This window comes from Phyllostomus discolor, chromosome 5, assembly GCF_004126475.2.
Source record: "Phyllostomus discolor isolate MPI-MPIP mPhyDis1 chromosome 5, mPhyDis1.pri.v3, whole genome shotgun sequence".
Classification (NCBI taxonomy): Eukaryota; Metazoa; Chordata; class Mammalia; order Chiroptera; family Phyllostomidae; genus Phyllostomus; species Phyllostomus discolor.
In genome coordinates, this window is record NC_040907.2 from 123948065 (window position 1) to 123970269 (window position 22205).

General features: G+C 40.1%; 1 protein-coding gene across 6 annotated transcripts in view; it reads right to left on the bottom strand.

Moving 5' to 3' along the window:
• Nucleotides 1–5293: 5293 nt before the first annotated feature.
• MCU (mitochondrial calcium uniporter) overlaps nucleotides 5294–22205 on the bottom strand; it is a 235299-nt gene continuing 218387 nt past the window's right edge. For 5 of the 6 annotated variants that reach the window (XM_028511834.2, XM_028511835.1, XM_036026816.1 and 2 more), the window contains 2 exons: nucleotides 8540–8656; nucleotides 5294–7226 (listed from right to left, as the gene is read on the bottom strand). In XM_028511834.2, the coding sequence (XP_028367635.1) occupies nucleotides 7149–7226; nucleotides 8540–8656 (195 nt within the window). In that variant the 3' untranslated portion in view covers nucleotides 5294–7148. The remainder of the gene's footprint in view (nucleotides 7227–8539; nucleotides 8657–22205) is intronic. The other variant, XM_036026813.1, reaches the window with a different exon arrangement.

Genomic DNA, 22205 nt, shown 5'->3' on the forward strand with positions numbered 1-22205 from the left:
CAAGGGATTTCCATGGACATGAACTTGTAGGTACTTGATCACTACTAATACTAGCGGAACACAGGCAACTTGACCATTAGCTGAAGTTGCAATTTGATGTCAGCAGCGAACGACTCTGGGACTGAGGAGCTGTCTCAGGCTGGGCAGTGCTGCTAAGTGTCAGAGTGCTCTCGACAGAAAACAACAGAACCCTGCAATTTCCTGTTCCTGAGAAGCTGTTTGAGTGCTCGGTGTGGGCTGCAAATCACCAGAGGATGTGCAGTCGAGATAAACCCAGATTTGCTGCCAGGACTGATTGCTTGAGTCAAGGACTTTTAGCAGATAGCCCCTCGGTTCTGTAAACAAGCATTCCCAGGATGGAAGGATTTTTTTTTATCCCACTTTTTTTTCAGTTGACCTGCCTTTTCATTTTAACTTTTTATGATGAAAAAATTTAAATATATACAAAGGTAAACAATAATGAACACCCAGCAGCAATTGCTAACGTTTGTCATTCTTATTTCATTTATACATCAGTATGCATTTCTAACACAGGAATGTTTCCATTTTCCATTATCGTAATATCATTACTACAACTTCAAAAACTTAGTAATAATTCCTTCATATCTAATGCCCATTCCATATTTAAATTTCCCCAATTATTTAAAAAATTTCTTTGTATTGCTGGTTTGAGACAGTCAGGATCCAAACAAGAATCATATTCTTAAGTTTTTAAAATCTATAATGGTTCCCTCCCCTCATTTGTTCCAGAATCCAAGTCATTTGTCCTGTAGAATGTCTCATAGTCTAGATATTGCTTCTTGTGGAGTCTTTTAGCCCGTATTTGATGTTAATTCTTTTTCATATTTTCTTTTTTTCTAATGTGTGTGCTATTAGAAATTAAAAACAAAAATATGGCCCTGGCTGGATGGCTCAATTGGTTGGAGTGTCATCCCTTACACCAAAAGGTTGCTGGTTTGATTCCTGGTCAGGGCACATGCCTGGGTTATGGGTTTGAACTCCAGTGGGGGCATATGCAGGACATAACCAATCAATGTCTCTCTCTCTCTCTCTCTCTTCCTTTCTCTAAATCAGTAAACATATCCTTAGGTGAAGATTAACTTAAAAAAAAAAAACTACACTGGTGATACTGAAAGAATTTAATGCATATGGAAGTGCTGGAAATAGATCAGTTAGGAGGTGGATAAAGCAATCTGCTGTTCAGGATAGATCTCAGGGAGAGGAGTGGATGATCATCCATGGAAAATGGGATCCAAGATTGAACCTCAGACAAGCCCAAAGATGTGGGCAGAGGAAGAGGATGCTGCAAAAGAGACTGAGTAGTAGTCAGATATTTCTAGAAGGAAATCCAGGAATAGAGTCACAGGAGCTGAGGGCAGCTTCGAGGAGGAACTGCTCAGTGGAATGATTCATTTATAGAACATATGTAAATGAGAATGTATAGAGTGGGTCATTTTATATTCAGTAGGCTACACTAAAATTAACCTATACATTCATCCTAAGGAAGTAATCACGTAGTGTGTTTTGGAGACAAGGAGTTTGGACATACAGGAGAGCAACAAACTAAAGTTTGTTGTCAGTGGTAAAAGTGAATCACAGCCCTTAACAATTTGGTGAAACTGAGTTCTAAAATCTAGTAAGTTCCACTTTTTGTGAAATCTTTCCAGGTACACTTTAACATTTCAACCTATTTGTTCTTGTAGTCATCTGCTACGTGCTTACCACGCTATGCCCTGACAAGGAAGATCCATTAGCATGTGAGGCGTGAACTCTATTCCTCCCATTCACCACATTTGCCATACTCACCAGTCCTCCAGTCACTTGCGAGGGTATGATTGAAAAGTTGAACGAGTTGTGACATAGCTGCTCTCTCTGTGCCTCAGTTTCCCTCTTTTTAAAGCATTGGTTTGATGAAATCAATGGTTTGCATCAGAATCATCAGGAGGACTTGTTATTGTTGGTTCCCTCCTACTTTCTGATTCAGTAAGGGGCAGAAAACGTGCATTTTTAAGACAGAGATGCCAAGCTCCTGCTCTAGGGACCCTACTCCCAGAATTCTTTTACTTTTCCAGCTCTACAAGTCTATGACCTTTTAGCAAAACTGCATTATCAACACTCGCTAATGGATTTAACACTCTCCATGATCTCCACTGAAAATTTACTAAAGCCTAACAGAATGTCGTGGAATATGTAGATGGTATTTGTTGAATGCAAACAAGAGCTTAACAGTTTCAATCTTCTATGTATACCATGCACATATCTTGGGGATATCCATTAGGTTGCTGGGAGCACTTTAGGTAGCTAAGGAGGCTCTTTTACATCTTCTACCACACTAAATGCAGTCAGACATTTAATACATTTTTAATTCAGACACTTAATGCAATTTTTTCCTTCAATAAATTTATTGGAGGTAACACTGTTTAATAACATTATGTCAATTTCAGGTATACAATTCTGTAATGTGTCTGTATATTGCATGTGTGCTCACCACCCGGAGTTTAGTCTCCTTCCAGCGTCATATATTTGACCCTCTTTATTCTCTTCATCCTTCCCTCACCCTCCCTTATCCCCGGTAATGACTCTATGTTGTTTGCTTCTATGAGCTTGTTTTGTTTGTTCATTTGTTGCTTTGTTTTAGATCCCACATAAGTGAAATCATAGGGTTCATGTCTTTTTCCTTATAGTTTATTTCACTCAGTATGATACTCTCAAGATCCATCCACTGAAATAGCAATTTCATCATTTTTATGGCTGAATAGTATTCCACTGTATATACATATCACATCATCTTTATCCAGTCATCTGTCAAAGGACACTTAAGCTGTTTCCATGTCTTGGCTATTGTGAATCATGCTGCAATACAGGGGTACACATATCTTTACAAATAAACATTTTCAATTTGGGGGGATATACACCCAGGAGAGGGATTGTTGGGTCATATGGTACCTCTATTCTTAATTTTTTGAGGAACCTCCATACTGTTTTCCATAGAGGCTGTACCAATTTACATACCCATCAGCAGTATAGGAAGGTTCCCCTTTCTCCACATCTTTGCCAGCACATCTTGTTTGTTGATTTATTGATAATAGCTATTCTGATTGGTAATAGCTATTCTGACATTGGTATGAGGTGGTATTTCATTGTGGCTTTAATTTGCATTTCTCTTATGATTAGTGATGTTGAACATCTTTTCATATGTCTATTTGCCATCTATATGTCCTCTTCGGAGAAGTGTCTGGTTTGGGCCCTTGGCGCATTTTTAATTGGATTGTTTTTTACTTGTATGAACTACTTGTGAATTTTGGACATTAGCCCATTTTCAGGGGTATCATTTGCAAGTATCTTCTCCCTTTTGTTTTGTTGATGGTTTCCTTTGTTGTGGAGAAGCTTTATAGTTTGATGTAGCCCCATTATTTTTGCTTTTATTTCTCCTGCATTTGGTGTCCAGATCACAAAAAACCCTGAGACCAGGTCCACAGTTAAGTGCCTGTTTTCTTCTATGTATTTTATTGTTTTAGGTCTTATATTCAAGACTTTAATCCATTTTGAGTTAATTTTTATGTGCAGTATCAGCAATCTAGTTTCATTCTTTTGTATGTGGCTTTCCAAGTTTTCTACCACCATTTATTGAAAAGGCTTTTCCTTTTTCCATTGTATGTTTTGGCTGCTTGGTCAAAAAGCAGTTGCCCATATATGTGTGGGTTTATTTCTGTGTTCTTAATTCTATTCCATTGGACATTTTTTCCATAGTGTCTGTTTTTTTTTTTTTTTCCCCAATACTATGCTGTTTTGATTACTGTGACTCTGTGGTATAATCTGAAGTCAAGGAGTGTGGTATTTATGACTTTGTTCTTTCCTCAGGCTTGCTTTGGCTACTTAGCATTTCAACACAAATTTGAGAATTTTTTGTTTCTTTGAAAAATGGCATTGGGATTTTGATGGGGATTGCATTAAACCTGTTTATTGCTTTAGGTAATGTGGTAATTTTAACTGTTAATTCTAATCCATGAACAACATGGAGTATCTTTCCATTTCTTTGTATCTTCAATTTTTTTTCAACAATGGCTTGTAGTTTTCAGTGTATCGAGGTCCTTTACTTCAAATTTATCCCTGGTATTGAAACTCTTTTTTGTTTCAAGGCAAATGGAATTGTCTTCTTTATTTCTTATTCTGATATTTCATTGTTAGTAGATAGGAACACAACAGTTTTTTGTATGTTGATTTTATATTCTGCAACTTTATTGTTTCTAATAATCTTTTGGTGGAGTCGTACAGAATCATGCTGTCTGCAAACAGTGACAATTTAACTTCTTCATTCTCAATTTGGATCTCTTTTATTTCTTTTGTTGCCTGATTGCTGTGGCTAGGACTTCCACTACTATGTTGCATAAATGTGAGAGTGGGCATCCTTGTCACATTCCTGGTCTTAAAGGAAAGGCTTTTTCACCTTTATGATATTACCTGAGGGTTTGTCATGTATGGCCTTTATCACCTTGAGATACTTTCCTCCTATACTCATTTTGAGTGTTTTAATCATAAATGGCTATTATATCTCGCCGAAAGCTTTTTCTGCATTTACTGATATGAGCATGATTTAAATCTTTTACGTAATAGGTGTTTTTTTGATATGCCTTTGATGAACTAGGCAGTATGTGATATTTTCTTGTTTGATTATAAACTTGATATGAACTCTTTTTAAAAAGATTTTATTTATTTTAGAGAAAGGAGAAGGGAGGGAGAAAGAGGGAAACATCAATGTGTGGTTGCTTCTTGCACGCTCCCTACTGGAGACCTAGTCCACAACCCAGGTATATGCCCTGACTGGGAACAGAACCAGCAACCCTTTGGTTTGCAGGCCAGTGCTCAGTCCACTGAGCCACACTAGCCAGGGGTAAACTCTTAAAATAACATTTAACCTTGGTTCATCCTTGAACAACTTTCTGGACTCTAGGAGACCACATGGGCAATCTGGTGGTCTGATATAAGGGATACTTTTCCTGTTGATCAGGAATTAATGAAATTAGTCTCAGTGTTGCCACTGGCTTTATTATGGTTATATAGGCCACTTACCCTTGGGTGGCTCTGGAAAAATAGGAAGGTAGTGACCATTCAAGCTCAGGAAAAATTAATGAAATGCTTGTTTTAAAATATAAGTTCTAGGAACAAATCTTGATTTCAAAATGGTATTTTTATAAAAATTAATTTTAGAAGTAAAAAGATTCCCACCTAAAATCACAGGAAAGTAAGTTTTCTCTTTTTTTTCAGTTTTGCCTTAAAGAATGAGATGCTATAGTTCAAAAATTGAATAAGTATTTATTGTTCCAGAAGTTACATTGCTTTTTATACATATTTCATAAATGATACAGGATTTTACACATGTTCAATATTTTGCTATTTGTTTAAAGGACTTTTCTCCACATCCTTCCTCCCTCCCTTGCCTCCCACACACCCTTAAAGGACTTGCTCATTGCACTGTGCTATTCTTCTTAAAAACCCTGTGCACAAACAGGATAAATGGTTTAAAAATAATTCATACAACTTAACAAAAAATAAATGAAGGAAGAGGTTGCAACTAGGGGGTGGGCAGGGGAAGGAAGTGGAGGAGGGGCTGGGAAGTGGGGACATGCATCCTTTCATTCCGTCATGCCAGTGGAAGGGGCGGTGGCAGGGGCAGCAGCAGCAGCAATCCTGGCTGGCCTTCAACCTTTGCAAGGCACCTGGAGTCTGGGTTTGTCATTAAAAAGCTTTCTTTTTATACACAATGATTCCAAAGGAGAAAGAAAAAGAGAAATAAATCCCTTGCCATGATGAGGAGGGATGAATGATGTGAAAGAAAAAAGCCAATCAGCTGTGTGGAAGCCCCATCATCCTCTCCATCCTGCCTCCACAGAAATTAAAAACAGAAGATTAGACAGGTTCCTTTGATTTTCAAGTGCATGTGTCATCTGGAAATATGGTAGAAAATATTTTGATAGAGTATAAGATTAAAGCTTCTTTCTCTTAATTTAAGAAAAAATTGGGTGAAGAAGGTAGGCTGAAAGAAGCCATAGAAATGTTTTCCTGTATAAAGATAAATTGCACCCTTTGAGGTCCACACACTTGATTTACAACTGCTGAAGCTGTGGAGGTGGGAGGGCTCACAGACAGTGTGGAAGTGTGTGCACGTCCTTCGAGATTAACGAAGCCTCCAGACATGCTGTCACACAAGCAGGTTAACAGTAATGAAATTATTCTGGTTCTGAAATGGCCACAAAGCCATGATTTTTAGCCAATTTGTAAACCTTACATCTTCCTGATTTGTTAATACAGCTGAACCCTCCCCTCCAAGTTGAGTTGTGGAGGGAGAGGGGACTATCAGTGGGATAGTTAAAGGAGGGAAATTCTGCCTCCTCTCAAAAGATTAATTAGTAGAAAACAAAACCAAACCAAACCTCATGCAGTGTTGCCAATAATTTCTAGATACCGATCCAGAGCACTGGAATATACAGACATTTAAGAAGGTAATAAAGATAATCCAAAGTGTCAATCATCAGTCATAAGTTGGTTCCAATAATCACATGGATAAAATATAACCAACAGGTGTGGGTGGTCCAAAAAGGGGCAGAAGCAGGAGAGACTGCTGGTTTACTTTGTTGAGGCTAGGTCCACTCGAAAATAAACGCCAATGACATGGGCTCAGACTCTGTTTGCCACCCACACAGCTCGAGGATTTGCTTTTCTGTATATTTATTGACTCCTATGTCAAAAATAAGAAAAGTTAAATAAAAAAAATAGAGCAGAGTGGGGTGCTGGTGTGTTATTGTTTTGTTGACCTGCAATGAAGATGCAAGAAACTAACACCCCAACATCACTTACTGTTTATGACTCTCTCTACTGTATAATATATCATTTCATCCAAGAACTGAGATGCTTGATTAAGACAAGATTCACTAAGCCCTTTGAGCTTGTATTTCACAAAGCTTGATCCTCAGATTTTAACATTACTTTCTTCCCTAAGATCCTTGTTGTTTTTGTTTTTGTTTTTTAGTTAAAGGTAAAAACCCTCCACCCCAACATGGCTCCCAGCTTCCACCTGCAATGTTTTAATTAAAAAGGCAATAGTTATAAACAAGTGTTCTTTCTGCCGGGATTCAGAGGCTCTTTGCAGATCAATCTTTTTCACCAATTTGTCGGAGGGGCAGATGTACTTGTAATGGGTCTCTCAGTCTCTTAAGGTCCATTTCTGCCTAGAATAGAAACAAAAGGTGAGAAAAACTGGCTAGGGAGGTTTTCATTAATATCAGTGTCTTCTAAGAAAAGGAAACTGTCTTTCCTCCATCACTATGCGTCAGAGAAATCATCTCAATTACTCTCAAAATAAGTGTCTCCGTGACAATGGGACAACAAAGAGGGACCAAAACCAAAGTCGGGCAGCTTCAGCTGTCAACAGAGCTCCAGCAAGTCTGTGCTACCTACAGGGCAGAACTCAAACATATGGGGAGCATCTGATGCACCCTGGTGGTATTTTTCCAGAGGGAAGCCCTTTCAACAAACCTTTGCCTGGAGCCAGAAATGTAATTTATGCTGATCAAGACTTTTGGTGTTATTTACCCAACAATTAAGTTTTTCGATAGCTGCTATGCAGCACCTTTAAAACTCACACTTGTTTGACCCTCGCCCTGGAGAAGCTAGATTAATAGGCTTAAGTTGGGGCTGAAGCATCTGCCTTTTTCATAGCTCCAGAGATGATTCTGTTGCATTCCCTCCACCTGAGAACCACCGCCCAGAACAACAGAAGACATTAGTCCTCTTGGGCCAACGCAGGAAGATGGATTAATAAGCTTATTCACAGCACAACCGCATCACCAAAGGGACACAGAAGGCAGAGGAGGTCCACAGAGGAGCAACTAGACATTTAAGAGGAGGGGAAGAGCTCCTGGAGATTTTTGAAAAATCTCTAAAGTCATAAAAGACTACAGAAAATAAGATGAGAATTTATTCACCAAAAACTAATACATCAGAGTGAGGAAGGCACACTCAGAAATCTGAAAGAAGTAATGATTATGAAAAATAAAATATTCTACTCTTTTTAAAAAGCACCTTGTAGTTCAATAAGCTCTCACCTGCTCCTGGCAAAGATTCCTAGTAGTCTCTCTCTCTTACCTAGATTCTGTTTTTTGCCCCATTGCTACTACACATTTCAGGTGAGAAATCTCTGGGTCAGTTATTATAGAAAGATTTTTAAAAAGCAAGAAAAGTAAAAATAGACAACTTTAAAGAAACAAAATGAAAAAGTAAAAATAGGTCTAAAAATTTCAACATGCTAGTATTAATAGGAGAGCTAGGACCCACATCTTTTCATCTGCTGTGTTATAAAACCCTCTAGAGGTGTTCATGCTAAAATAGCCATTTTTATCAACTAAGGAACAATTTATATAGGAAGAAGAGTGTTGGGTCATTCTTTCAGAGTTTACTCACTGAAGTGCTGTGGTTATAGACAATACTAATACCATACAAGGTGAAATTAGGACTTATTAAATTTTATTTGTAGAAAACTTACCTGAGCAATTGCATCCTTGAGTTGATTGTATTTCTCTAGGTCGAAACGTGACTTTTTGGCTCCTTTATGGAAAAATAATAAGTATTGTCTGTCTCTGGCTTCTGGATAAACATACTCCTACAAAAACAAAGGGGAAATTAAATTATTAGTCTTTAACATACTATCTTCACAAAATAGGCATTTATATACTGTTGAATAGATTCAACACATATACATACATATAAAGATATATACTGATGTGTTAAATATTTCTTTCTTTAAATTTTTATTGAGAAACACACACAGAAGAGCACACACACTAAAAATGTAATAAAAATGAATCATCACGTATTATACATGCTAATCATCACCAGCTTAAAAAAAATAAACACTGCCAACAACCCAGAAGCTCCCCTCCAGACCCTTCCCAATTTCTAATCCTCCTTTCCCCAAAGTAATAAATATCTTGACTTTTATTATTTACTTTCTGTCTGTCTTTGTAGTTCCCCTACTTAAACATACATCCTCTGGAACTCTATAGTACAGTTTTACTTGTTTTTTGAATTTTATAAAAATGGAGTCAGGGGACTTCTGGTTAAGATGGTGGCACAGGCAGACATGTCTCCCCTCTTTGCACAACCACATCAAAAGTACAACTAAAATATAGAACCACCATCACTCAGGAACATCAGAAATTGACCTGAATGGAAGTCTGACAACTACAGAATTAAAGAAACCAAACCTGTGCAGACTGGTAGGAGGGGTGCAGACATGGAATGGGCTGGTGCCACACCACATGGACAAAAATTCAGGAGGGATATTTTGGGAGTGAGGAGTCCCAGACCCATACCAGGCCCCCCAGCCCAGCATTCTAGTGCCAGGAAGATAAGTCCCCACAACTTCTGGATGCAAAAACCAGCAGGGATTGAGTCAGCAGAATAAACTGCTGGAGCCCCAAGCAGTTCCTCTTAAAGATCACACATGGAGTCACCTACTCAGACTCAGTCCCTCTGAGCCCCAGCACTGGGATAGCAGCTTGAAAGGCACCAGTGGTACACAGGGAGAAACTGAAGTGTCTGGCATCAAGGCGAGCAGAGGACACTGTCCCTTTGCTAAACTCTCCCCCCACAAACTTAGCAAGCTGGTGCTGTAGGAGGGTGCAGCCAAATGGTCCCCAAAAGAAGGATTTGTAATGGAGTTCAGAACTCAAGGTGTCCAGGAAATATTAGAAAAATATATAGAATGTCTTCACCCTCCACCCCAGGGGAAGGGACAATGAAGCAGGGCCATTGAGAACTGTTTCGCATAGCAACAGCCTTGCAGCTACCCTCTGATGTGGTCATTTAGCATATCTATAACCTTTAACTGGTTGCATAGATATGTTAAATAGCTGTGATCAGCTCTGACCCAGGGGAACGGAAGTAACTTCCCCACCAAGATGTAACTGGGGGGCAGGTCCCCGAGTTACAGCGCCTGCGTGGGAGCTCAGAGAACATTGGCTCCATGACATGGGGCCACGCCTGCCCAGACTCATGATGGCAGCCCAGTAAAGCTGGAAGGCTTTGAGAGTTCTGGCATGTGAGGCCGAGTGTGGGAGGAGTCGGAAATGGGGCTGCAGAGGAATATTGGCCGTGGGGATTTAAAACCCAGACTTGGTGGCCATTGAGGAGAGAACCATGCAGCTATGGCAGTGCAGGGAGGACTGCAGCCACTGAAGAGAGAACCATGCGGCTTTAGCAGAGTGGGGACTCCCGCAGCCGCACAGACAACACTCCGCGATGCAGCCACCTGTGGCTCGTCTACCGCCGGGCTCCAAGCCCCAGCCGGCTCTGCAGCTGCGGCCGCAAGAAGGGGCCACCAGTAAGTGACTCTGGAGCACCGGGTCACTGCCTGGCCGCTGCAGCCATGGTCAGGCCTCAGCAAGCTGCGCCCACACTCGCACCGCTCGAGCTCAGCCAACCTTGCAGCCACCTGCTCTGGCCAGGACACAATGAGCTCCGTGCTAGCCCTCTCAGCGCTGCCGCCGCCACCTCCACCACTCTCCCAGAAAGGGGGATCACTGCCCCCCCCCCCCCCCCGCCAGCCTTGAGAAGAATCACCACGAGGCTTTAGCTGGAGATCCTGGCAACACAACCAATGCTGCTGGGAACTAAGGAAGGCCTGCCAGCTGGGCACAAATTACTAAGAAGAACCGAGAGCTGCCTAAGCCACGGATATCTATTTCTTTTCCTGAGATACGGTACCCCAGACTGGGCAAAGAGGGGAGGAAGGACTGTGTGTGTTTGTGGGTGTTTCAAGGGACTTTGGGATTTTGACAAAGACATTAAGTCATTACTTTTAGTCTGTATAACTTGAATAAATAACTCTTTTCTTTTTCACCAATCTCGAGCATGGAGAGCTATAATTCTCTGGCTTAGGGAAAGGTGAACCTAGTACAGGGGGACCCCAGGAGAAACGGGGGTCAATTCGGTAGCATTGTGGGACCCTCTTTCCTGGTGGCCAATCGGGGAGGATCATGGGAAACCACATGCACAGTAGCTTTAAAGTAATGCAACTACTTGTATATACTCAGTAAAAGCCCACTAAAACTAGCCAGAAAGGATCCTCCCTATAAGAATAGAGTCCCTCCAGCCCATGAGGTCAATCTCTGCTTGGAGTTGGCCTGCTCCCATGTTCTCTTCTATGAACTCTGGGTGTTTGGTTCAATTCTTTGTCCCGATCACTAAGAACCTGGTTACCTGTGCCCACCTGTGACAGTTTCATATGTGAGACTCCATCAACCTGGCTAACACTGTTTAACATGCCTTGGAGAAGCCCAGACACTCTCAGCCCCACCCAATTTATGGGCCTACTCAAGCCAATTTTCCATAAGAATGGCTCATCTTGACAGCTAAATCTTACCAAACAAGCAAAAGCTGGCTTCAGTGAGCCCTAGAGGTAGCCAGATTAGATTCACAGCTTGGCTTTGCCTAGAAGTCTTCAAGCCCAGCACAAGTAGCAGTGATTTCAGATTGCTTTACAATAAGCTCAGGTAGGGAGGCCCTGAATAAAACACAGGTGGGAGCTGACCTTGGCCTTCACTGCCTGGGAAACCCTAAGGCCAGCATAACCAGTAGACAGCTACAGACCATGTCAGACCACCACCACCCTGCCCCTGCACAGCTGGTCCTCCAAAGATGGTGGAGATTGGTGGTAAGTGGTCACAGCCAGTCCTTGCAGCTGACTGGCTTGGTTAAATACTTCCCAGTGATTTGCCAACAACCATCAAGGTTCAAAAACAAGAGGAGGATATACTCAGCCCACACAAGGGGCATGCCCTGAGTACCCAGCTGGGGTGATAGGGGAGGTTATATTCTATTGTATGACTACATCACATTTTATTTATCTACTGTACTATTGATAGACTTTTAGAAATTTATATATTTTATTGTTTATGCTATTACACTTGTCCCAAATTTTCCCCTTTTGCCCACCCCCATCTAGCTCTTCATTCCCTCAGCAATCTCCAAACCACTGTCCATACCTATGGGTCATGCTATATGTTCTTTGGCTATTCTGTTCCCTGTGCTGTACTTTACATCACCACGATTATTCTGTAACTACAAATTTGTACTTCTTAATCCCCTGACCTCTGCACCCATTCCCCTACACCCCCTTCCCATCTGGCAACCATCAAAACATTCTCTAAATCTATGATTCTGTTTCTGTTCTGCTTGTTTGTTTAGTTTTCAGATAAAATTGTTGATAGGTGTGTATTTACTGCCATTTTATTGTTCATACTTTTGATCTTCTTCTTAAAGAAAACCCTCTAATGTTTCATATAATGCTGGTTTGGTGGTGATGAGCTCCTTTAGCTTTTTCTTCTCTGGGAAGTTCTAAATGATAGCTTTGCTGGGTAGAATAATCTTGGTTGCAGGTCCTTGCTTTTCATCACTTTGAATATTTCTTGCCAATCTGGCCTGCAAAATTCTGTTGAGAAATCAGCTGACAGTTTTATGGGAACTCCTTTGTAGGAAACCGTCTCCTTTTATCTTGCTGCTTTTAAGATTATCTTCTTATCTTTAATCTTGGGTAATGCAATTATGATGTGCCTTGGTGTGTGCTTACTTGGATCCAACTTCTTTGGGACTCTCTGTGTTTCTTGGACTTACATGTCTATTTCTTTCATCAACTCAGGGAAGTTTTTCTGTCATTTTTTTCTCAAATAGGTGGCCAATATCTTGCTCTCTCTCTCTTCTCCCTCCAGGACCTCCATGATGTGAATATTGGTATACCTGAAGTTGTCTCAGAGGCTCCTTACACTAACCTCATTTTTTTGGATTCTTTTTCCTTCTTGCTGCTGTGACATGGTATTTTTTGTTTCCTTATATTCTAAATTGCTGATTTGACTCTTGGCTCTTCCACTGTACTTTGAGTCCCTGTAAGTTGTTCTTTATTTCAATTAGTGTATCTTTCATTCTCTGACTGGATCTTTTTTATGCTGTTGAGGTCTTCACTATGTTCCTTAAGCATCCTCATAACCAGTGTTTTGAACTCTGTACCGGATAGATTGCTTATCTCCATTTTGTTTAGCTCTTTTTCTGGAGTTGTGATCTGGTCTTTCATTTGGGCCTTGTTTCTTTGTCTCCTCATTTTGGCAGCCTCCCTAGTTTGTTTCCACATATTAGGTAGAGCTGCTATGACTCCCTGGCTTGGTAGAGTGGCCTAATGTAGTAGGTGTTCTTTACGGTCCAGTGGCACAGCCTCCTCTATCACCCAAGCTGGGTACTTGAAGTACCCTCACTGTGTGGGCTGTATACACCCTCCTCCGGTAGTTGAGTGTTGATTGCTGTTGGCATGTCCAAGGTCAGCCACCACTTGTGATCTACAGATGGCTACTATTTTTACTAGGCTTGGAGGTGCTCAGGTGAGGCCAAGCTATGCACCAAGGCCAGCTGGTGCTACTGCCAGGTCTGGTTCTATTTAGAGAGAGGTATGGGGCTTGCTACGGCCAGATGCTACTTGTTTGAGAGAATTTAGGAAAATCTGAAGCATGAGCCAAGACAAGCCATTTGTATGGAAAAGCCACTGGAAACAGTTTGGGTAGGCCCGAAATTTGGGTTGGTCAGGGCCTCAGGGAATCACCATGGTGGGGCAAACTATAGGCCAGGTTGATGGAGACAGATATAATGCTAGCCTGCTGGCTCTGCTGGGGGAGAGCTCAGAAAGGAAACGATGGCCTTGTCAGCCCTTCTATGTGAGAAAAATCTGCTCTCAAGTTCTTACTCTGATGCTGGACAATTCACTTCCTACCATATATCTCTGATGCCGCTCTTGCACTGGAGGTCAGAGGGAATAAGGCTGAATAAGTCTGTGTGTGGGCCTTCTGAGAGACAATGCCTGGAATTCCACAAGTTTGTCTTCCACAACCTCAATCTCCATTGGTTTTTATATCCAGAAGTTATGGGGAACTTATCTTCCTGGCACGGGAATCCTGAGCTGAGGGGCCTGGAGTGGAGCTGCAACCCTTTCTTCCTGAGGTATCCCTCCTGATTTTTATCTGCCACACGTGGGTGTGGGACCAGCCTGTTCTGTATCTCTGCCCCTCCTACTAGCCTCGATGTGGTTTCTTCTTTAATTCTGTAGTTGTAGGACTTTTATTCAGCTCAATTTCTGGCAGGTCTGAATGATGGCTGTTCTGTAGTTTAGTTGAAATTTTGATGTGGTTGTGTCAGGAGGTGAGATGTGTTTACCCATGTTGCCATCTTTTCTGAAGTCTATTGATAGAATTTTGAGTTGTTTTTAGATTTGAGCTATTGTGAATAATGCTACCAAGAACATTTCTGGACTTATCTCTTCTGTTTGCGATACAGTAATGAGTAGAAATCCTAGATCATAGGTTATGCATGTGTTTGAATTTAAGAAGTGATATCAAACAGGTTTCTAAAACCACTGTACCAATTATACTCCCATCAGCAGAATATGAAAGTTTCCATTATTCTATATCCTTGCCAATATTTTGTATCACTATTTTTTTTAAACAGTTAGCAATTCTGGTGTGTGTGCTGAAGCACTACTTCATTTTTTAAAACACAGCTTTACCAAGATTTATTTCACATACCATACAATTCATCCATTTAAAGTATAATACTCAGTGGTTTTCTGTAGATTCACAAAGTTACACTACCATTACTAGAATCAATTTTGGAACATTTTCATTATCCCCCCATAGAAACCCCATACTCTTTAACAGTCACTTCCTATCTCCCTCAATACCTGCAGTTCTAGGCAACTACTAATCTACTTTCTAACTCTATAGATTTGCATATTCTATAGACATTTCATATACCATAAATGAAATTATTCAATTTTGTAGCCTTTTGTGTCTTGTGTCATGTATCAGTACTTCTTTTTACTGCCAAATAATATTCCATTAAATGGATATATCACATTTCATTCATCCATACATCAACTGATAGACATATGGGCTATTTCTTCTTTTTGACTACTATGAATAAGGCTGCTACGAACATTCATGTATGAGTTTTTGTGTGCATGTTTTCATTTCTCTTAAAGATATCTGGCATTTGTAGGATCACTCTTGAGGTTGAAGCTTTTTCATTTCATATATTATTTGCCATTTGCATATCCTCTTTTACATGTGACTATTCAAACCTCTTACCATTTTTTTCTATTGGATTGCCTTTTTCTTACTGATTTGTAAGATCTGTTTTTTTAAAATATATTTTATTGATTATGCTATTACAGTTGTCCTATTTTCCCCCCTTCACTCTCCTCCACCCTGTACACCCTCTCCCACCCATATCCCCCCTTTAGTCATGTCCATGTGTCGTACTTGTAAGTTCTTTAGCTTCTACATTTCCCATACTATTCTTACCCTCCCCCTGTGTATTTTCAACCTACCATCTATGCTACTTATTCTCTGTACCTTTTCCCCCTCTCTCCTCCTCCCACTCCTCTGTTGCTAACCCTCCATGTGATCTCCATTTCTGTGGTTCTGTTCCTGTTCTAGTTGTTTGCTTAGTTTCTTTTGGTTTTGCTTTAGGTGTGGTTGTTAATAATTGTGACTTTGCTGTCCTTTTACTATACATGTTTTTTCTTTATCTTTTCTTAGATAAGTCCCTTTAACATTTCATAAAATAAGGGCTTGGTGATGATGAACTCCTTTAACTTGACCTTATCTGAGAAGCACTTTATCTGCCCTTCCATGCTAAATGAAAGCTTTGCTGGATAGAGTAATATGGGATATAGGTCCTTGTCTTTCATGACTTGGAATACTTCTTTCCAGCCCCTTCTTGCCTGTAAGGTCTCTTTTGAGAAATCAGCTGACAGTCTGATGGGAACTCCTTTGTAGGTGACTGTCCCCTTATCTCTTGCTGCTTCTAGGATTCTCTCCTTCATTTTTACCTTGGCTAATGTAATTATGATGTGCCTTGGTGTGTTTTTTCTTGGGTCCAACTTCTTTGGGACTCTCTGAGCTTCCTGGACTTCCTGGAAGTCTATTTCCTTTGCCAGAATGGGGAAGTTCTCCTTTATTATTTGTTCAAATACGTGCTCAATCTGTTGCTTTTCCCCTTCCGATTCTGGTACCCCTATAATTCGGATGTTGGAACGTTTAAAGATGTCCTGGAGGTTCCTAAGCTTCTCCTCGTTTTTTTGAATTCTCATTTCTCCATTCTTTCCTGTTTGGTTGTTTTTTTCTTCCTTCTGGTCCACTCTATTGTTTTGAGTCCCAGTTTCCTTCCTATCACTATTGGTTCTCTGTGCATCTTCCTTCATCTCTTTTATGGTAACCTGCATTTTTTCATCTAATTTGAGCCCCAAATCAACCAGTTCTGTGAGCTTCCTGATCACCAGTGTTTTGAACTGTGCATCTGATAGATTGGCTATCTCTTGGTCGCTCAAAAGGATGAGTCCTGGGGCATTGATCTGTTCTTCTGTTTGAGACATGTCTGTCTGTCTGTCTGTCTCTCTTTTTTTTTGTCTGGTTGCTCTTGTTACGGTGAGGGGCAGAGCCTTAGGTGTTCACGGGGGGCTGGGCACCCCAGTGCTAGATTGTGACGTTGTATGTGGGGGCGGGGGCGGGAGGGAACAATGGTGGTAGCTCCGTTCTGTGGGACCTCGGTCCCTTCCCTGGGATCCTGGGTTGCGCGCTCTGCCTGGTCCACAATTGCCGCCTCACTGGGTCCGCCAGCTGCCGCTTGCGTACTCAGGGTCCACTGCTGTGATCTTGCATGCCCCAGATGGCTTACGCACTCCCAGTTGCCTTATGCGCCCAACTTTCCCTGCTCTCCACATCCGGCTGCTCGTCTCCGCCCCTCCTACCGGTCTGGATGAACAGGTCTACTTCAACTTCTTGGCTGCACGACTTCCATTCAGATAAATTCTTTATCAGTTCTGGGTGTTATTCTACCTCTAAATTGTTGTTGTTCTAATCTTGGTTGTGGGTGGAGGTATGGTGTGTCCACCTATGCCTCCATCTTGCCGGAAGTGTAAGATCTGTTTATATGAGTTTACTCTGGATAAGTAATACAAATATCTCCTCCCAGTCTGTTCACCCTCTTTATAGTGTTTTTTTAATAAACAGAATTTCTTAATTTTAATATAGTCTAAATTATCATTCTTATCTTGATGGTTAGCATTTTTCATTCTACATGAGAAGTCATTTCCTATTCCACAGTAATTGATATATTCTCCTATATTATCTCCCAGGAGATTTATTGTGCCACCTTTCATATTTAGATCTGTAATACATCTGGAATTAATTCTGTCTACAGTGTAAGGATGGGGTTGATTTTTTATTTAGGTATTCAGTTATCCTTACACCACTTATGAAAAAACTCTCCTTTCTTTGATGTGCCATCTTTCTAAAACCAAAAGTTAATTTGTGCTGGTTTCTACATTTTCTCTTCTATTCCTTTGTACTATTTGTTCATCTTTGTGCCACTATCTTAATTACTACAGTGTTATAACTAAAACTATATATAGTCTTCCATCTAATAGAGCAAATCTGCTTACCTAGTTTTTCCTCAAGTTTCCTGACTTTTCTAAATCTTCACATTTCATATAAATTTTAGAAGGAGTTTATTGAAATCTTTTACCCTTCCCCCAATTCAGTGAAATTTTGACTGGGAATGCAATGAATCAAACATTTCAGTTTGGATAGAACTGACATTTCTGCAGTACTTACTTTCCAGTCTATGAACATGCTGTATCATTGTATTAATTAAGTGTTCCTTAATTTTATGCTTTGTTTTGTTTGCATAGAGGTCTTGCATATTTTTTGTGTAATTTATTTCTAGGTATTTTTAAAAGTCATTTTAAGGACTTTCCTACAATCTCTCAAAGGCTCACAAATTGCAAATAAGCAGCATCTGGCCCTAGTGTACCACCTACCTCTCATTAAGCCCTAGCCTTGGTGTGCAGCTTGGCCTCTTCTGGGTACCTCCAAGCCCAACACAAGTAGCAGATAGCTACTTGTAGATAGCTCTGTAGCTTGCGCTGGGTAGTCCCAGGCAGGGAACAGGCAGTGACTGATCTGGTACCACCTGGTGGACAGCCTTAGACCATGCTGAATTACAACCCTACCACCTCCACAAATGACATACTGGAGGGGTGGACTTGGTGAACACCAAAACCCCACTGAAGCAGGTCCTACTCCTGCACAGCAGCTCCTCCACTGTAGTTGCCAGTTCTCACAGCCAATTGGCCTGGGGGTCTATACCTCCAGTGTTTCCAACAGCAGTTAAGGCTCAACTACAACAAATCAGTGCACACAACCCACACAGAGGTGCACTTGGAGAGCCCAGCTCAGATAACTGGGGAGGCTGTACCAGAGGGCCCTACAAGGCAACTATAAGGCCACTATACAAAGTCCAAGAGATGTAGTAGCTCTATATAATATATAGAACTTAGGGAAGCAGCCAAAATTTGGACAAAGAAATGGGCCCCAAATGAAAGAAGAAATCTCCAGAAAAAGAACTGAAATGGAGGCAAGCAAACTACCAGATACAGAAGTCATAACAATGAACATAAGGATGCTCAGGGAACTTAGTAAGAACTTTAACAACGTGAAAAAGGACATAGAAACCATAAAAAAGAACCGGTCATAAATGAAGGATACACTAATTGAAATGAAGAGAAATTGATCAGCAGCAGAATAGATGATGCTAAGAATCAAATCAGTGATGTGGAATAGAAGGAAGCAAAAAACATCCAATCAAGATAGCAAAAAGAAAAATAAATTAAAAAATAAAGATAATGTAAGGAGCCTCTTGGACAACTTCAAGCCTAACAACACTCGTATCATGGGAGTGCTGGAAGGAAAAAAGAACAAGAAATTGAAAACATATTTGAAAAAACAATGACAGAACTTCCCTAGTCTGGTGAAGGACATAGACATACAAGTCCAGGAAATGCAGAGAGTCCCAAACAAGATGAACTCAAAGAGGCCCATGCCAAGACATATCATAATTAAAATGCAATAGGTTAAAGACAAAGAGAATCTTAAAAGCAGCAAGGGAAAAGCAGTTAGTTACCTACAAGGGAGTTCCCATTAGAATGTCAGTCGATTTCTCAACAGAACTTTGCAGGACAGAAGGGACTGGCAAGAAATATTTAAAGTGATGAAAAGGAAGGACCTGCAACCAAGATTATTCTACCCACAAAGCTACCATTTAGAATCGAAGGGCAGATAAAGAACTTCCCAGAGAAGAAAAAGCTAAAGGAGCTCATCACCACAAACCGGCATTATATGAAATGTTTAAGGGTGTTCTTTAAGAGGAAGAAGAGAAGAGATAAAAATATGAACAATAAAATGGCAATAAATACACATCTATCAACAATTGAATGTGAAAACAAAATAAACAATCAAGCAGAACAGAAACAGACTCATATATACAGAGAATATTTTGATGGTTGCCAGACGGGAGGGAGGTTGGGTGTGAAGCGGGTAAAGGGATCGAGAAGTACAAATTGGTTGTTCTGGAATGGTTGTAGGGATGTGGAGTGCAGCATAGGAAATGTAGTCAGTAGTATTCTGGTAGCTAGATGTGGTGTAATATGGGTACAGGATTCATCAGGGTAATCACTTGGTGGGTTACATGGTGTCTGGTCATGGGGGTATATACCTGAAACTAGTATAGTATTGTATGTCAACTGTAATTGATGTATAATAAATAAAAGAATAAAAAATGATTAAATGGCAAAACAGTCATTTGAATTTTCATCTTTTATAAAATTTCATTTTCTAACTATTGTTGGCATATAGATAAGCCATTGATTTATGCATATTGACCTTTTACCCAGTAATCTTATGAAATCCACTTAGGGATTCAAAACAATTAACTTTTACATGTTTTTATATGTTTTTAAATGTATAACATCTATGAATAATGTTAGTTTTCTTTCTTTGCAATCTTTGTATCTTTTGTATCTTTTTCTTGACTTCTTTGCTCAGGGATGATTTATATTTGCTCCTGCCTAGAACTTGTGAACATGGGTACTCATCTAGTACTCACCAGAATTCTAGGACTACCTTAATCTAATTGCGGGATTGAGATGACTGAAGATGAGCTACAGTCTCTGGGAGCACCTAAAACAGATCTATCCTTATTCTACAATAGTAGCCTTTAGAGGTTCAGTTGGTTAGAGCACTGTCCCAATATGCCATGGTTTCAGGTCCCAGTCAGGACAACTACAAGAATCAACTAATGAGTACATAAATAAGTGGAACTAAAAAATCAATGTCTCTCTCTCTAATTCAATTTAAAAAAAGTGTTTCATCTCCTTTAGTGATCCTGGGACACCAATTCTGTGGCTTTGGTCCTTCTAGATTATCAAGTATGGCTCTGCTTCTTGGCTTTTCAGCTTTACCCTCCTTAATTAGTGTAAATAACCAGAGGAATAAGCACACTTATTATCAGTTCACTTTCCTGGGACTCTACTTCTTCAGGTCCTTGCCTAGTAATTTTTTCTATCTTGTTAGCTCTCAGGTGTCCACAGGCAGATGTGTTTAATATTTCATCTAATTATTCTAATTTTTCCTAATGGGAGCATTGGCCTGATTACCTAGTATGCCATACTAGAAGCAGAAGTAAATGTTTAATTATTGATGAGGACAGATAATAGGTAAATAGTAGCTAAAGGTACTAGAAAGCCTTTGGAAATGGATAGAATTGAAGTCTGAATCATCAGTTAATACTGACTGAAGGGATAATTGCTGGATTAAAAACTGAGGGAAAGCCCTCTGCTTTCATCTAAATTGTTGATATTAGGCTACTTATCCATCTTTGCTTAGAATATAGCTGTACACATAAATTTATTCAAATATAGTCTATGCTCCCTCTTTTGGGCAACAAGCATTCACAACTATATACTACACTCAGCAGACAGCTTGGCTATAAAGGGAAGAAATCAGAGAAGGAGAGGTTGTTTGACAACACAGGGAACACAAAAAATAAACTGGAGTAAGATACTGGAAGTGGCTGTGGAGGGTGGGGCAGAAAACTGGTAGAGGAGCTAGCCCTGAACAGGAAAATGCCACCTCTTATTTGAGCTCAAAGTAAATAGTGTGGCACTTGGTGCAAATATTGTTACACTCAAAGATTTAGGAACTAGAAAGCTTATATCCATTACCTCAATATTGTCGAAGAGGCAACATTAAGGGTGATATGGGGAGCTTAAGGTGAAGTCTCAGAATAACTACTGTGGGGAGGAGGGGGAAGGAAATCCACATAGTCACATGATTTTTCTCCAGCAATGTTCCGTAGTCTGGATATAGGATAAATGGTTACATTCATCCAAGATTAGGAATTTATAGAGTGTATATGGTGGAAAGTCAATGGGATTTTAAGATACTAAGAAGAGGATGACAATAGGATCTAAGTTTGACAGAAAAGAAAGTAACACATGAGGAAGGTAATAGTAAAAAGAGAGGGATATCAGGAACCTAAAGATCTGGATGAAGTCAAAGCAGAAAGTGAGTGAACAATAGACAGAAAATAAACTGTAGTCAGAAGTTAGCATGCTAATTTATATTACAAGTAGGGCAGTTCCAGGAAAGAAGGTCCTGAATAGTCACTGAAGTGGTCTTCTGGAGTAATATAAATGATGGTTGTTGGAACTGAGATGACAAAGGGTACTAAAGGTTAGATCAGTGTTTCTTTACTCATTTTTCATTACTGTCCCCCTAAGTAGCCTTTTAAAATATTTTTTTCTGATTACCCCTCATCCCCCTAAAAGGTTTAAGACTACAGATACACTGTATATATGTTAATATATTATAAACATCTAAGATGTTTTACTCCCAAGATCCAATTTTCTCCCCAAGGAGGCAACATCCCTGTTGATGAAAAGGCATGGGCTAGGTGGTGAAAAGGCATTGGATGGGTGGTCCACATGCATGCTGAAGTAGCTCAGAATGGCAATTCTTATTGTCAGGCTCATTTTTTTTTCATAACAGAAATTGATACTGAAAATTAATCAGTAAATTTAATATCGCACTTGATTTTATGATTTCCAGGAAATTGTCATCTTATAAAGATTCTTTGGGGAGAGGATCCAAGATGGAGGCATAGGTGGTCACACTGTACCTCCTCGCGCAACCAAAACTAAGGACAAGAATTTATGAACAAAAACCAACCAGAACAGAGAGAAATGAACCCAACAGAAGTCTGAATACCATACA